Genomic DNA, 16,108 nt, shown 5'->3' with positions numbered 1-16,108 from the left:
GCTTCCTGGGTCTGGGGAGACAGGGAGGAAAGCATCCAGATGGGAAAGAAAGTGCAGAACAAGTGTGTGCCGCCAGCCAGCCGCGGCCATGCTTTGTCTCTGTGCAAGTGGCTCCAGGTAACGCCAGCATTTTCCTCTCTGGCTGCCGTGACACGAGCATGCTGTGCATGCAGTAGTGCTGGGGAGAAAAGTGTCCCTGGTGTGCATGCCCGTATTCAGTGTTGCCCCATCGGGATGGCGCTGCATAATGAAAAACCCCTGTGGGTACAGTGAGTGCTCCGAGGAGGGGGTGATTTCTTCTAGGCACTTACAGAAACACCCTCCCCATGGGGTCACCCAGAAAGTGGACCCAGCATCTAGGGGTGGATGGATGGATGGATGGATGGGTGCAGGCTGCAGGAGAGCCATGAGCACAGGGGGCTTGCAGGCATGAGTGTCAGGATAGGATCCAGCCCCCAAAAGCAGCATGGGGCATGGGTTCTGTCCCCACAGCTGGGGTACTGGGGGACATGGTCCTGCTCTCTCCTCCCAGCACAGGTACTTGGGAGGGCCTGGGTGTTTGCCCCTCTGTAATGCCACCCCCAGACGAGAGCAATTCCCAGTGCCGAGGCAGTCCTCTGAGGATGTGGCTGCTACGGGTGCAACCAGTGTAATGAGAGAGAACGGAAGGATTTACACAGCACCGTGAAAACCTGTGTTTGGACTCTGCCTCCTGCCAGTGGCTGGACATGGGACTGGGCTGATCAGCTCTCCTGATCTCCTCGCCTTGCTCTGAACCCGGCACCTCCTCCCAGACCACATGCACGAACATGCCGCAGGGCCAGGCAGCCGTGTGCTGCAGGAGGCAGGGTGCTGGCTGTCCCTAAGGCACAGCACCCCCCAGCACCTCTAACTGTCGGTCAGCACGGGGACAAAGTGAAGAGGGTGATGCAGTACAGGAGTGTCTCCCTTTCTCCCTTCCCCCTCACCACTGGGTTTTATTAATTCCTCATGCAGTGAAGTCTCTATTAATAATGGCTCTAGGATCTGGCTGGTAAGCTGGGTAATGAGATTCTCTACCTGCTGTTCCTGTGCTGCTGTGATTGTGTTTGGAGGACAAAATTCTATGTGGATTAATTAAAATAAAAAACAAAAGGAAAAAAAGGGGTTTGTTTGAATTATTTACTAGTTTCCAGGAGACAAAGCAGTAATTGCAAGTGTCTTATTGCAGGTGTTTGGAGGGGGGATGCTCCCTCCTCCAGGCAAGGAGTGCAGTCGGGTTATTTACTGGTGATTTATCAGTCCTCACGAACACCAAGTGCAGCTCCAATTGCTCTTCAATTTGCTGATTCTGATTTTCTCCTCTTGGTTTTTGGAAATTCAGAAGAGACAGGCTCCCAGACAGCTTTGACGTGGGTAAACATGGGGACGCACGCTCTGCCAGCAGCACACTGTCCCTTGTGCGTAAGTAAATATAAGGGAAAAAAAACCCAAACCATCATGCCCTGAGGAGCTGCCTGTTCTTGGTCAACTTTCCATCCATCCCTGCCAGGACCCCTTTGGGTCACACAAATGCCACCACATGTTCCTTGTAGTGCCCCTTTCTGGACACCCATTGTGCCGGGGGGGGGGGGGGGGGGGGGGGCGGGGCGCGGTGTCAGATCCTGAGGCTGAAGCAAGGGGAATGCCCCTGGGATGGGGACAAGTGCCCTCTGGGGCTGGCTGAGGTCCTGTCCCTAATGGACACATCTGGGTCCCTAACTCACAGCTGGATCCAACCCAGGGAGAACCCACGGTGTGCAATGTCACAGCTGTCCCAGCGTAGTACCGGGGTCCCATGGCCAGGGTGGCTTCGGCAGTGTGCCCCAGCCGTGCTCCGCCGGGGTGTGGGTGGAGGGCTGCTCTAAACTCCGGTGTTGAGAACCTGTCTTCTTTCACAGACCCTCTTAGCTGGTGGATTAGCAGCATTTTACAGAATTGCTCTGTGCTTTTACTGCTCTTTTACTCAACTACTTCTCCCCCTGATTGCCTCTGTCTCCTTTCAACCAAGGTCCTCGGGAGCTGCCTAACTGACTTCAAAGGGAACAGGACTTGCTTGAAATTGAGTTCTGCATTCCTCCCAGCCTCCGTGACGGAGCGCCGGCTGACCCCATCTCCAGCTCCTGCAGCAGTTCACCTTCACTGGTTCATCTAGAGAAGAAGAACAATAGAAAGAAAGAAAAATAAAAGAAAGTGGTACAAAAATTTCTGTTTATTAATATATGGCATGATCAATATACCTTTGTCTCTATATTAAAATTGTGAATCCTGCTGAGGAGAAACAAGTGGAGCTGAATCATTGAAGATGAGAAGTTAATCTGTAAAGCCAATAAAGATTTAGGACAGTGTGATTGCCTTAAGATTTGATACATTAGACTATTCAAACTTTAAATTTTTACTCCAATGACCTAGATCCTTGGCAACGGAAATGCTTCAAGATGAGGAGCAACGACACCTTGGTGTCCTGGAGAGAAGCCATGGTGATGCTGTGTGCCCTGGGATGCCAACCCTTGGCTCGGTGGTGGGGGACACGTGAGAGCTGGATGCTGCCTGTCCCCAAAAGCAGAGAGTGAGTAGAGAAGGTGAAGAAGAGTGGAATGGGGAAGAATATAGGTGGAGGCAAAGAGGAATGCACAGCCTGCATGGCAGAGCAGGGTTTGGCCAGGAGCTGAGGTTCATGGGGGTGTTTTTTGGCAGGCTGCGGCTGTGATGCAAGTCTGCCTGGCTTTGGCAGCTCCCCCTTGCCTCTCTGCCGAGCAGGGATGTGCTCATCATTGCCCTGTGCCTCTGCTCCTGCTGAGCACCCCCACTTTGGACCCCAGAATTGCAAGGGAAGGGAACATGGGGAGTCCTCTCCTCCCACAGCCTCCATTGGTGATGGCCAGATCCATGCCAGGGCATCCAGGCTGGAGGGGGCAGAAACACCTTTCTCCCTTCTCCATTGTCACTGCGGCGGTGATGGGGCAGCAGGCTATCTTGAAAGCAAGGCAGACATCACAGCAAAGCAAACGAAGCATCACAGGTTATTACTCACCAAAGAGGTTACTGGGGCTGGGCGCTGGAGGAGAGGGCTGGGATGGCTCCACGGCCCTCATGGGAAGCTCAGCCCGAACTCCTGGACACGTGCAAGGACAGGTCCCCTCGGCGGCAGGGGCAGATGGCCCAGGAAACACAAGCCCTGCGAGGCTGCTGGCTGTGTCCCTTTCTGCAGCCCAGGCAGCCGGAGGGTGGGCAGGAGCAGCCCACCATGGAGGGCATCCCGCATCCCCTGCCTCCCTTGTTATGCCCATGAGGCTGTTTTTTGTGAAGGGCAGCTCTGGACGTTCAGCTGGGGGAATGACCACCCTGTTCTCAGCCCAGACTAAGGCATCCTGCTGCAGATTCAGCCCTGCCAGGGGTCGGCAAAGTGCAGCACTCCTTTCCCTTCCCTGCTGGGAGTGGGGCAGGATTAAATCCCAATCTTTTCTGCTGTTGTGATTTTAGTATTTATATGGGAAGGGAGCACATTAGCAATGAGGTAGATCATTATGTGCTTATATTATCAGCAGTAAAGCAAAGTCGCTTTTAATTCCTAATTCCACCATTGTCTGACACATTTCTCTCCGAGTTTTCTATTCATCCATAATTTTTTTTTCCCTGGGTCTCCGCTAATAGAAATTGCTTTGTTGTTAAACTCAATTTCACTCTTGACTGGATTGAAATATGCTTATTTCACTTCTAAAATAATAATAATAAAAACCTAAAATGATTTCCACTCATTGTATATGAAAAGTGAACATTTTTCTTCATATGGCCTATCAGGTTTAAACGTCTGAGGGTTTCAGAGGTTTATTTTTTGATGGCCTAATTGCATGATCTCAGCCCATAGCTGGGGGCTTTCCAATTGTTGCTTTATGAATTTGAATAAGTCAGGACAATATATGATTTCCTGGGTGATCTTTGAAGTCTTTCAGCAGAGAGAGAGAGGCTGCAAAAGGAGACTTCTCCCAGTTTCTGCCTCACAACTTAGCAACCTGCAGCATAACCAGGGCTGGTGGATACCCAAAGAAATCACCTTGAGCATCCCCCTCATGCTGGCTGGAGAGGTCTGTGGGCTGATACCTCCTTCTCAGTCCCCAGCTGCTCTGTGCTCAGATAATCCCCATCACCAGCAGCTCCCGGGGCTGTGCCCAATGCCTGGAGCTGACCTTGCTTTCTAGATGGGTTGGAGAGGATGAGGAAGGTGCTCGCGGCTCCCGCCAGGTGCTTTGTGTTAAGGGAGAGGCTTGATAACAAAAGCTAACTGTGCCTAGCTAGTATCTGTGCCTGCCTCCACCAGCACTAGGCTGGCGTGCTTGGTGTAATCCTGCTGCTGTGTTGGGTGCCCAGTGTGGCTGTTTTTGCTGTGAGTTTTGGGGCTGTTGAGGTGCAGTAGCTTGGCTGAGCCTGGGCAGCATCCAGAGCATGGTGGTGGCTCTGTCCCTCCGGTTACTGAAGAGGTGCCTGGAAGGAAAGCCCAGCAGGAGGTAGGGACCCCCAAACCCAGCTGGAGGCTCCCGATGCCCTTGCTGCAGCGAGGGCGCCCCAGGGAGCCCTGTGCTGGGCTCTCCTGCTCTTCTCCTGTGTCCAAAGCTGGACAGTGGAAGACCCTGTTTGGGCCTGCCCAGGCCCAGTCCCCAGCAGAGAAGTGTCCCCAAAATGCAGCTCTCTCAGTGAGATGAGGCTCATCTCATTACTGGAGCGAAGCACTGGCATTCCCCCGGGGAACCGACAGCAGCAATGGCTGAACCCTTTTCCCCATGATCTGTGACAAGCATGAGATAAGGGCAGTGAGAAGCTGGGGTCAGTGTCATGGAAATGCCACGCATGAATGCTCTGTTCACAGCTAATGAACGTGTGTTAGTAAGCAACGTAGGAGCCCGTAAGCCCTGGCTACCGGCAGGGCTCTGTCACCTCCCCAGTTATGATGGCATGGGCTCTGTACCCTCCCTGGGGACAGCCAGGATGAGAGAAACGGGAGCTGCCGTGGGGCATCCCGGCTTTGCATCCCCCCAGCCTGCCCAGATGTGGCAGCTGAGGCAGTGCCAGCGGAGAGCCGGGACTTTGTTAGGAATAAGTGAGGGAGCGGGATGGGTTTATGAGATGTGAAATGAAGAGGTATGGCTCCCGTCACAGAGGGGTTGCATTGCCTGCCTGGCTGCAGAGCCGTGCTTGCATGTGAGCAGAAGCACTTTGCTGGGGTATGCCAGCATTTGGGGGGAGCTTTGGGGCTGCCTTGGCTGAGATGACGGTGCTTCTCTTCCCTCTGATGGGATGCAAGGGATGGGGTGGGGAGGCACTTGCACCCAGAGCTCCCCTTTAGGTGCTTGGGTTGTGGCTGCTGGGCTCAGGAGCACTCTGCACGTGGGGCAGGGGTGGCACACTCCTTAACAAACCCCAGCAGGAAGGGCTGCAAGCACAGTTCAGCAGCAGCGACTCTCCTGCAGTAATTAAAAGGCTGGAGACTTCTTGCTCTTCTAACCCTTGACTTTATTTTCCTTAATTACAGCTGAAGCTCGATACGCCTTGTCCTTCTTAATTTGGCTAAGGCTGGTGCAAGCCTTCCAGTAGCCTGCTGCTGGCTGCAGTGCCTCCCAGCTCCGGCGCTCCCCAGGCGCGACGCAGGGGGTGTCAGTGTCCTGCCCGGGCTCCCCCAGGCTCGCTCTGGGCTGTCAATATGAACCCTGAGCCCCTGCATAGGTCCAGGCACATGCAGCAGGCTGTCGTGGGGGGTTATAAGCTCTCCCTTCTCCCTGGCCCGTGGCACAACATTTTGTATCCTCCTCCTTTCTTGAGCTCAACAGATTGTGCATGTTGATGCCACCAGGTCAGCAAGCTCATTTGGCTGAGCCTTGGGGCCATGGGGGATATAAAGTCTATGCAGTGGGATGGCTGGGGGAGCACCAGCAGCCCCTGGACACTCCCAGTCTGGGGAGGCAGCACTTGCTGCAGGAGCTCAGTATAACGTACTAACTAATAAGCCTGGGAGGCTCCTCCAGCCTATTTTTCTTGTGGCTTCCCCTGCACGATGTCCTTTTGATGCTAATTCAATGGCTGAGCAACGGAGTGTCCTCTCAGGACCATGCTGGGCTGGGAAATGCTGCTCAGCTGAGTGTGACAGCAAGGCAGAGGAGGAGGCAGCAAACCTGAACTGGCAGCTCTGAGAGGTCGGCCCGGCAAAGGGACAGATCCAGCCCTCAGGTCTGACTGTGTTTTGGAGATGTCTGGATTGAACCCAGACGTGCTACCCTGTCCCCTTCCCGGTGGGGGTCCTCTGGTGGGTTTAGCCTCAAATAACCTCGCCCAAAGGGAGGATGCTCTTCCCTTCAGGAGCTGTGCTTCAGCAACTCCCACCTGCCCTGCTGCTGTCATTTACCCCAGGCCTGGTCCTTTCCTGGTCTCCTCTTCCCTGCCTGGACTTGGGCTGGGCAGAGCTGCCGACGGCAGGTAGCTGTGGTCCCCCAGGGTGTCAGGCGTCCCCCCAGGGCAGCTGCAGGCTTGTTAATGCACTGCAGCGGTACAAACACTTCTCCGTAATCTGCTGTACAGCTCTCTCTCTTGCTTTAATTTTTAATTTCTGCTTTTGTTTCCTCTGGACATCTCCCTTTGCAGCAGGGCAGTCAGGAAACCTTTCTTACCTGTAAAGATGGTTCAGGCTTTCCTTTTACCTTTTGCATTTTCTTCTTGATGAAGGCAGGATTGTTGCTGGTTTGAATTAACACTGTAAGAAAAATGCACTTATTTCTTTCTCCAAGAAGAGAAAGGGAAATTCAGCTTCCCTTCGGCTCTCAAAACACATAATCCTGTTGGGAGCTGAGGAGTGATCCTTACCTCTATTATCTTCCTTTGCTGTAAGTGAATTAGCAGCTAATGGAAGTGAAGGATTCACGGTGCTAACAGGCTTGCAAGGGCAGGACCTTCCCAAATTCCCCACGCAAGGCTGTGCTGACACTGCCCTGTGCTGACGGGAGCTGTAGAATCCCATGTTTTACACTTGATCTGGCTGTGCACCTCCAGCAGGTACCCCAGCCTGAGCTGTGTCCCCTGTGCTGTGCTACCAGCACTGTGGGCTGCAGCATGCTGTGGCCATTGCATCCGCAGCCTGGTAAGGGTTGCAATGCTCCTTCTGCTCCCCAAGCAGCATGGAGTGATCTGGCAAGCTGGGAGAGCTTGGTCTGACTGCTGAGGGCTGCAACCAGCCTTTAACGCTGCCCGATCTGTCCCCAGGGGATGCTGCTGGCTCAATCCTTTAAGCAGTTCAGAAGTGCTGTACATCACCACGAGACTCCCTGCTGTCATCCCAGGGAAGGGGAGGGCAGAGATCAGCATCTGCTTGGGGTTACACTGCACCCCACAGAGACCTCAGGCATGCAGACAGCCCCAGGGACAGGAGAACAGCCCCAGGAACCCTCATGGTGGGTAAAACACTCCCTGGGGTAGTGTCAGGTGTGCTCTTATAGCTGTCTTTTAGCTGAGCAGTGCTTCTGGTTTTCAAGCTTTGAAGGGAAATGTTGCATCTTCTGGAGGCTGCAATTGCAGGGACTGTAAGTCAGCGAATGTCTTCAACACCCATGGCTCTGGTATCAGCAAGGCCATCCATGCTGCTTGCTGCTCGAGATGTCCCATCTGCCATAGTCCCTCCCAGTTTCTCTTGGTCCCTTTCAGCAGTCTTGGGGGACCTGTGTGGCTCCTGACCATCATGTGTGTGGGGATGCAGGGGTGGTTTTAGAACATCACCATCCTCTCCCTGCTCCTTGCCCAGTGCCCTCTCCAAACACCAGTGGATGAGCTAATTTAGGGCTGGTTTTTCTGCCCCTAGGAATAGGCAGCAAACCTCAATGCACTGCAGGGGTGGCGCAGGGCTGCCTGTACAGGCATGGCAGCCCTGTGGTGCCTGTGGCAGCCCCTGGTACAGTGAGAGCACATCGTGGTGCTGGCAGGCAGCTCTGTGCCAGTGGGGCAGCTGGTGATGCTTGCTGGTGCGGGAGATTGGTACCAGGCTGAAAGCCTTTCCGCCTTGTTGCTACAGAAATGGGCAGAGGTGTGAATGCAGTAATTGAGGCTGATCCAGTGATGGAGCTAAGTTGTTTTATGTCAATAAAGAGTGCCTTGTACCCAGCAATGTTGCTTGAGGGGGACAGAGAAGTTACTGTGACTAAGTGATCATAAGCCCAGAGCATTTGGGCACGGCAGCTCCTGCAGTCAAATTATATTTCCTATCTCAAGGGCAAAACTGTGTGTGGGGAGAACTTGAGGAAGTAGCTTGTCATAGCACATTACAGCTTGGTGGTTTGCTGTGATTCTCCTCCCCTGTGATCATTAGTTTTCCATGGACATCCAGTAGCTCGGGGCTCAAGAGGAGGATCCGAGAAGAAACGTGGACAGAGTCCAAGCCCCAGGCTTTGGAAAGCATTGAAGAAGGGTCTCAGGCTGGAGCAGGGAGTCTCTGGAGAGTCCTGGGGTGTCTTTGGAGCCCTGGCAGCACTGGGGCGTTGTTCACCGAGAGCCAACATAAACACTGTCACTGTGACTTGTCTGGAGGTGCCCATGGCTGTGCTGTCCATAGCTGAGCAGTGGTGACTGTCAGTCCATGACCATTAGAGGAATATGATAAGATTGGTCTATGGTGGTTTCCAGCCCACCTTGCATTTATAACCCCTTTTCTCCACTGTGCTGATCTAAACCATCATCTTTTTCCCAGTGATGACTGGGTTAGGGAGCTTTCGGACTCATAGTAACATGGTTACTCAACATCAGTTGAAAAGTCCTGAGGTCTTTTGCTGGGCCAGCAGCACAGGATGAGTCCTGGCTGCTGCAGGATGCTCTGGATGAGTCCTGGCTGCCGAAGGATGCTCTGGTGTTGGAGTTGGAGCTGCGGTTCTGCCTGGCTTACAGACAGTGCTGTGGAGGTGGATGTCTGGAGCCTGTACTGGAGATGCTCCATGTCTGCCTCTGGCTGGGAAGGGGCTCTAACTGGTGGGAAACTGGTTTCTTCCATACCAGTCAGCTGCTGAGTTGGTTCTCTCCATTCCCTGCTGCTGCCTGATTTGTAATAATAACAAACATACATGTGTGTCTGTACGTATAACTTCAGCATATTGATTTTTGGGGCCATTGCTTCTCAGCTGCTGAAGAAGATAATTCACCACTTTATTACCATCCTTGGATTTTAGATTTAGAATCCCTCTAAACACACCAGTGAACTGGTAGTTAATTAAGCTTTTGTTTCAAGCAGCAGCAGAGGGAAGGGACTGTCTGCTGCAGCACTTCTCGGGGATGAGGGTTCCAGGGGCCAGAAAATGCTGTGATCCTGCCTACAGGGTGATGGATCCCGCACGGGACGGCAGGAGTTGAGAGCAGCAGAGAGAACCCTGCCTGGCCCCCTGGCCAGCACTGTGAGTGCAACTGCTTCCTGCGGACCCCAGCACCCCCCAGGCTGCGCATACGGGACGTGCCTCTCCCCACCTCCTCCCCAGCTCCGGACAATCCCTCTCCCACATGGCTTTGGTGGGCTTGGATTGAGGTTGGGTGTTCTGCAGCAGGAGGTGGGAGACCTGCAGCAAGGGGAGCAGCGGGCTGTGGTGGTTGCCCTGCCTCCTTCCCTCGCCTGGCCGTAGAGGTGTCCCTGCGCATCGGGGTTCCCCACTAATCACCAGTTCACAGGATTTTGCGTTTTGCCTGTTGCTAATGGGGCTGTTACAACATCGCTAATGCCTGGGCGCTGCCGGGCAGGGCAACGGAGAGTTACAGCCTGATGTGCTGACCGGAGCCAAAAGAAAAGCTCGTTGAATGGAGATTGCCAAGAGCAGATTTCTGCATTTATTTTATTTTATATTTTTCCCTGGCTGGCACTGCAGCAAGCACCCAGAGGAAGCCAAGGTGGCTGAGCTGCCTTCTGCCTGCCCTAGAAGCAGCCAGGTCATCAGGGGGCCATTGTCAGCCCTGGAGGGAGGTGTAGGAGCGGCACAATCTCTTCTCTGCTTCCTTTCCCCTCCCCAATGACCCTCACCCCTAAGACTTACAAAATTAATGTGTCATGCCTTGCCATACCCCAGCCTTTTCCTGCTGGGAAGCTGCTGCCATTGGTCTCAGGGAAGAGCTGCCACTTGGCATGACCCAGAACCCGTGTGATGTGCAGAAGGACCTTGGCACTAGCCTTATGGAGGTGAGACGGGGGTCCCGTCCCACAGCAAAATTCATCCCACACTGGAACTCTCGTAGACCCCTGCTCTGCAGTGGCTGGGATGGGATGCTCTTGGGAAGGCCCAGCCGGCTCCTGGCACACGGGAGGCAGTGATTTGGCTGCTCCATTGACCAGTTCATGTTGTGTGTTTACGTGCATTAGGAAGATTTCCAGCTGAGCTGGTCTCAGAGCAAAAGGCTCTGCCTCCTGCTGCTGGCTGGAGTGGTGCAAGAGCAGCAAGTGGAAGAACACCAGGTTTTAAAGTGGTTTTACAGCTCAGATGAGGGCTGAAGGTCTCCTGTCAGAGGAGCAGAAGCTGGGAATGGAGATAACAAGCAGGAGCAAGGACATCAGGGGTGGCAGGATCCCCACAGCACCTTCACTAGTCTGCTGCTTCCCTCCTTGCCCAAAGGCCAGGTTAAGAAAACCAGGTGTTTTTTCCAGAGAAGGCCAGATGCACCGAAGACTCACAGCTGCACCTAAAATGGCAAGGGCTGAGGCCCCGCAGCTCGAGTTGGGTGTCTGTCCAGCCCAGTGGATCTGCATGGCCGTGTCCATAAGGTCCCCATGGGATGCGCTGCGGGGAGGGGTGTCCTTGTCAAGATGTTGGGCTGCCTGCATGGAAGATCAAGGAGAGCTGACCTAAGGGTTTGTATTTGGCTTGACAGTGCTGACTGCTGTGTCTGAGCCATGCTTTCTGCAAATCCTCAGTCTGTGTGTCCATTTGCCTTGGCCCGATATTATTCTGCTCAGACCTGGTGTGGCAATGACACCTTCCCTTTCCCCTGCCCATGAAAAGTGTGCATGAACACGTAATTCCTTTTGTATTTATGAAACCCTAAAGGATAGGTTTCTTCTCACTTCTTGACAAAAAGTGCTGCTTCATAGAGAGAAAGTGCTGTTCCGTGGAAAATTTTCAGCTGTCTTCCCTCTCTGAGCTTGCCTGTGGCTGCTGCTGTTGCAGCATACGCTACCTGGAGCCCTGCTGGCTGAAGCCACCCCTGGTTTACATCAGGGAGAAGGAAGCAGAGTGAGTGCATGGGATCCCTATGGAAATCAGAGCTACGGTATCACAACAGAGATAATACGGCATTTCCTCTTCACCAGCCTCGTGGGAAAACACCGGGATTTTGCACAGGCAAAGGAGCTCACAGATTATAAAGAGGGGGTGGTTGGCTGCTTGGCGCTGGGGGGTGTGTGTTGTAACTGCACAGCACTCGCAGAGGAGATGGCCAAGCCATGCCGGGCTGTTGGGGTTGGAGGAACATTTCCTGCCCATAAGCAAGTGGGATGGAGAAGGGCTGGGAAGGACCATGGGAAGAGAGCATCCCACCCCGGGGATGGCAAAGGGGCAGCTCTCCCTCCGTGTCACCCTATGCCTTATGGTGCCCATGGTGATATCCAGTGCAGAGAGGGATGGCCAGCACAAGGGGCCCCTGTTTGCCTCACAGCCCACCCCCCCCGCCCCAGACTGGTCCTGGCCCAGTCTCCTTCCAGCTTTCTGCAACTGTGTGCTCACGCCGCACGCCAATGCATCCCCTGTGTCGCCACTGCTGGGGTGCACCTGGGACACGGGGTGCCCTTGAGTCAGGGGCTGGAAACGGGGTGCCTCCGGCCCTGCGCACATTTGGCTCCTTTAAGTCCCAAGCTCTGAGAGGCTTTTTGCCTGTCACCTTTCACACATGAGCTGGAAACACCTCTGCTGAGCTCAGCAGCTGCTTCTCCTGCCTCAGCTCTCACGGCCCCTTCCTTGCCTTCCCAAGGACGCCTCCCAGCCCCGGCCCCCATGCCACCCTGGTCCTTTCAGCAGCACCCAGGGGTGTCCCGGTGCATTGGGAAGCCACGTTGTGGACTGTGACCCCCCCAAAAGAAACCCGGGTGATGGGGAAGCAAAGCTGCAGGCCAGGGCTGTCCGAGTCAGGGTCCAGACACCCCCCCCTTCCCCCGAATCAGGGCTTGCCCTCCTCCCCGCAGCCCCCCAAAGCAAACAGCACCCGTGGGAGCTGCACGGTGGCGCTCCTGCTTTGACCCCCCCACTTTTCCCACCGAGGGCCGGCCCCGGCTCCCCAGGTCACCACGCCGGGGGCTGTTACCCGCCCCGGGATGCACCCCCCCGCCGCGTAACGGCCACCTTTCCCGCAAATGCCCCAACCCGGGGGCAGCCGCCCCCCGCACGGCCCCGGCCCCCCCGCTCTGCAGCCGGGCTGCCGCTAGGTGGCACTCGGCGCCCGGCGCAGCCTGCGCGGGGCGGTGCGGGGCGGAGCTGCCTGCGCGGGGCTGCGCGGAGCGGGGCAGGGCGCGGTGCCCCGCACGGGCTGCGCGGCGCGGAGCGGAGCGGCGCTGGCCCGCGATGGGCTCGGCCGGCAGCGGGTAGGGGTAGGGCGGGCGGGGAGGTGCTCCGCGCCCGCTCCGCGCCCCGCCATGCGCCCCCGCGGAGCCCCGCGCTCCGCCCGCTGAGCCCCGCTCGCTGCCTCGGTGGGTGGGGGGGGGTGCGGGGGCCGCCCCCTCCCCGCTCCCCCCGCAACTCTGAACCATGATCACAGTCAACGCGGATGGGAAGATAATGGTCAGAAGATGCCTCGTCACCTTGAGACCCTTTAGGTAAAGTTATTCCCTTGTCCCTCCTCCCGGCTCGCCGCCGCCTGGCTCGGCCCCTGCGGTTGTCGGATGCGAAGCGGTTGTCGGAGCACATTTTGCGGGGGAGGGGGCGGTTGACCCCGGATCAGGATGTCAGCGGTCCTGGCAAGTTTGCCCGCGGCTCAGCGTGCGGGTCCGCAGCCCTCGCTGTCCGGCGGCTGCCGATGCGCTCGCCGCGCCGGTGCCCTGGGGTAATGACAGGGCTGTTTGCCGCTGCCTTTTCTTAATACCGTCCTCGGGGATGTTGGTACGCGGGGGGAGTCGGTTCCTCTGGTTTAAATCCGCTAGTGCCGATGGGAATGTTGAAACCCACCCTGAACTGGCGGCGGGGCTGGGGTATCATTAATACCCAACTGGCCAGGGTCGATATCCAACCTGAAACCCTCCGGCTCCAGCACGCCCGTGCCCACCTATTGCTTTTTTCCCCTTGGTGTAACTCTCTCCCATTTCTGCCTCCATGCATTCGCTTCCCCTCTCCAGTCCTTGCTCTCCAGCTTCCTTATTTCACCGGAGACGCGCTTTGCTTGCTCCCAGGCTTGAGACACATGGGAGATGCCAGGAATTGCTTGGGTTTTCGCTGGGGTGAGGGACTAAAAACCCACAGAAGGGGCAAGTGCCGGCGGGTGAAGCACAGGGTGGGGTGAGCCCAGCTCGGCGGTTGCCAGTGCTCCCTGCTGTGTTTGGGGGCCGGGGATCACCTGGGATCACTGGTGGGATCTGCCCCGGTGCCTTTTTGCAAAGCCCAGGCTACCACCTGGAGCTGAGCGGGAGGACAGGGCTCTGCTTGCACTGCTGGCTTGTGCTTGGGGTGGGAGATATTGTCTCCCCGGGAGCTGCCTGGCTCTGCGCTAGCGGGTGGACCGGAGGGATTCCTGCTGCCAGATCCCACAGCAGTGCCCTGGGGCTGGGGAAATTGGCCAAGGGGATGTCAGATGCAGTGGTGGAGCAGGGATGTGAGGATCCCCACGGCTCGGGCTTGCTCCGAGCATGAGGAATGACTGTCAGAGAGGTGGGAAGGACACGTGCACCCCAGGGGTATGCTCTTTACTTGGTTATTTGCTTTCTCAAGTGGGTTTGAAGCCTGTAGTGAGGAAGTAACTGGCCAGAGCATCCATCGCCTCTGGGGCAGGGGAAGCACACCTTCAGCACTGACCTAGGATCAGGATGGGGAAGCGCAGGGAGTGAGCTGCAGGGTGATCACAAAGTCCCACTGGACGTGAGGATATGTGTGGATGAGGGGCTTGTGATGGCAGGAGAGCACTGGGCTGGAGGGTCCCCTCTTGTTAACCAGTCAGGTTTTCCCTGTGTGAGAGAAGAAATTCCCAAGATGCAATCCTAGCTGTCCCTCAGTGTCCAGCTCACCCCTCCATGTCATGGTCCTGCACCACCTTGCTCCCAGCCCAGTGTGGGCAAGCATTGGCACTGCCCTACTCCAGCCGTAACCTGGTGCAAATCAGTACTGCTCCCCTAAAATCAGCACCCCACATTCTCAGCTGATGTGAATCAGGGATGATCTACCGGAGTGGGAGAATATACTGGCAATCAGGATGGGGGTCAAGTAGATCGGGTGCTTGTTGCCGGCTGGGCAAAGCCTTGCTGCTCTAGGGAAGCCCACGGTGCGATCCCCTGCCTGGTGTGGACTCCTGGCAGCAGTGCCATCAGCAAACAGTGAACAGGAAACCTGACCCTTTGCACCAAAACATTTCATTTAACCATGCTCCAGACATGCCAACCAATGCAAAGCTCTGAGCTTTGAAAGCACCTGCAGCAAATGGAAAGGAGAGAGAGAGCAAATCTGTGTAGAAACGTCCAAGGATGGCTCTGACTTCATCTCAGCAGGAAAGGGTGTTTCATTTGTGACTGCCAGATTCAGGCAAGAATTCACTATTTTGGAGCCCTGGTCCAGCTTGCCCAGCTCTAGGTTTTGCAGAATGTGGGGAGTTCAGGCAAGTTTGCCAGCTGGAAACCAAAGCCAGGCTTTCCATGTGTCTGTAACATTGGCCAGTAAGAGAATTCACTCTAGTCCCCTTTGTGGAGGATGATTCCCACTGCTGAGCATCATTTTGACAGCACCGTGATGGTGTTGGGCTCTGAGCAAAACTGGGTTTTCAGGAGAGGGAGCATCTTTTATTAGCCTGACTACTGCTGCTGTTGGAAATTGTTGCTCGGCTTTTGAGCTTAAGAGACTTGGGTGTTGAAAACTTGTCTAAAAAAATCCTACCTGTCCCTGTAGGCCTTGGTCTCACCATGCACCTGCATAATATTCTCCCTGCAAGTCCCAGCTGAGTGATGCAGCACCATGGACAGACAGTCCCAATGTCATAGCTCAATCCCACTGGGTGCTGCTGGCCTTCGTCCCCTCACCTTCCTCCAGCTCATTGCTCAGACCCTCCTGGCTGCATCCAGCTTTCAGTTCCATGGGCCAAAAATGACTGGGGTGTCACTTCCAATTTTCACTAAAGACTTAGAGAATTTGGCTTCCTTCTCTTTTGGGCACCATGCCAGAACCCAGAACTATGAACATTTCAGTGGGGAGGATGTGGAGAGGGACTTGGCACCAGAACCGTGCCCAGGCAATTAATTAAACGTGATGTGGGATGACAGGCAAAACCAGCATGCAGAGTAGATGCTACTTGGTGGTTGGAGCTCCATGGTCTTCAGTGATTTAGGATTTTGGGGGCAGAGGACCTAGTGCATTTGATGGGCAATTTGGAAGATCTGGGGTCGAGTCTGTTTTACCTGCTTTGCAGTATTTGTTTTCTGCATAAGGAGTTTCTGCTTAGTTAAGGCTGGGCCAAGCATTTTTATTCACCTGGAGAAGATCAGCACAAAGTAAAAGAGATGGGGTCCTCGGGCTCAGAGCCCATCCCTGCAGCATCCCTGCTCTGTGGAGTGATGCTGCTGGGCTCGATCTGCTTCTCTCCTAAGCATATCAATTCCAGTTATGCTCTAGTCTCTCTCTTTTTTTTTTTTTAGGGAAAAAACCATCCTGAGTCTCCCCTACTCTCTGTAATCCAGTCAAAATGAAAAAGATTTTGTCTCCTAATGAGATGCTAGAGCACAGATCACTTTTGTATCTTTTTCTTTCCTTCCTCCTTTTCTTTCCTTCCTCCTTTTCTTTCCTTCCTCCTTTTCTTTCTTCTCAATGTTTAACCATCACTCCTTGCCAGAGTATAATTATGAAGATTAAAATGCATAAACAAGGTCTTGCATAATGATGAAGATATTGTCAGTAGGAAGGCTGAGAATGAA

General features: G+C 54.9%; 1 protein-coding gene across 3 annotated transcripts in view; it reads left to right on the top strand.

Moving 5' to 3' along the window:
- Positions 1 to 12,532: 12,532 nt before the first annotated feature.
- MGAT5B (alpha-1,6-mannosylglycoprotein 6-beta-N-acetylglucosaminyltransferase B) overlaps positions 12,533 to 16,108 on the top strand; it is a 70,621-nt gene continuing 67,045 nt past the window's right edge. For all 3 annotated transcript variants that reach the window (XM_037410514.1, XM_037410506.1, XM_037410524.1), the window contains exon 1: positions 12,533 to 12,820. In XM_037410514.1, coding sequence (XP_037266411.1) covers positions 12,753 to 12,820 — 68 coding nt within the window. In that variant the 5' untranslated portion in view covers positions 12,533 to 12,752. The remainder of the gene's footprint in view (positions 12,821 to 16,108) is intronic.

This window comes from Falco rusticolus, chromosome 1 (assembly GCF_015220075.1).
Source record: "Falco rusticolus isolate bFalRus1 chromosome 1, bFalRus1.pri, whole genome shotgun sequence".
NCBI classification, from domain to species: Eukaryota; Metazoa; Chordata; class Aves; order Falconiformes; family Falconidae; genus Falco; species Falco rusticolus.
This window is presented reverse-complemented; position numbering and strand designations above follow the sequence as displayed.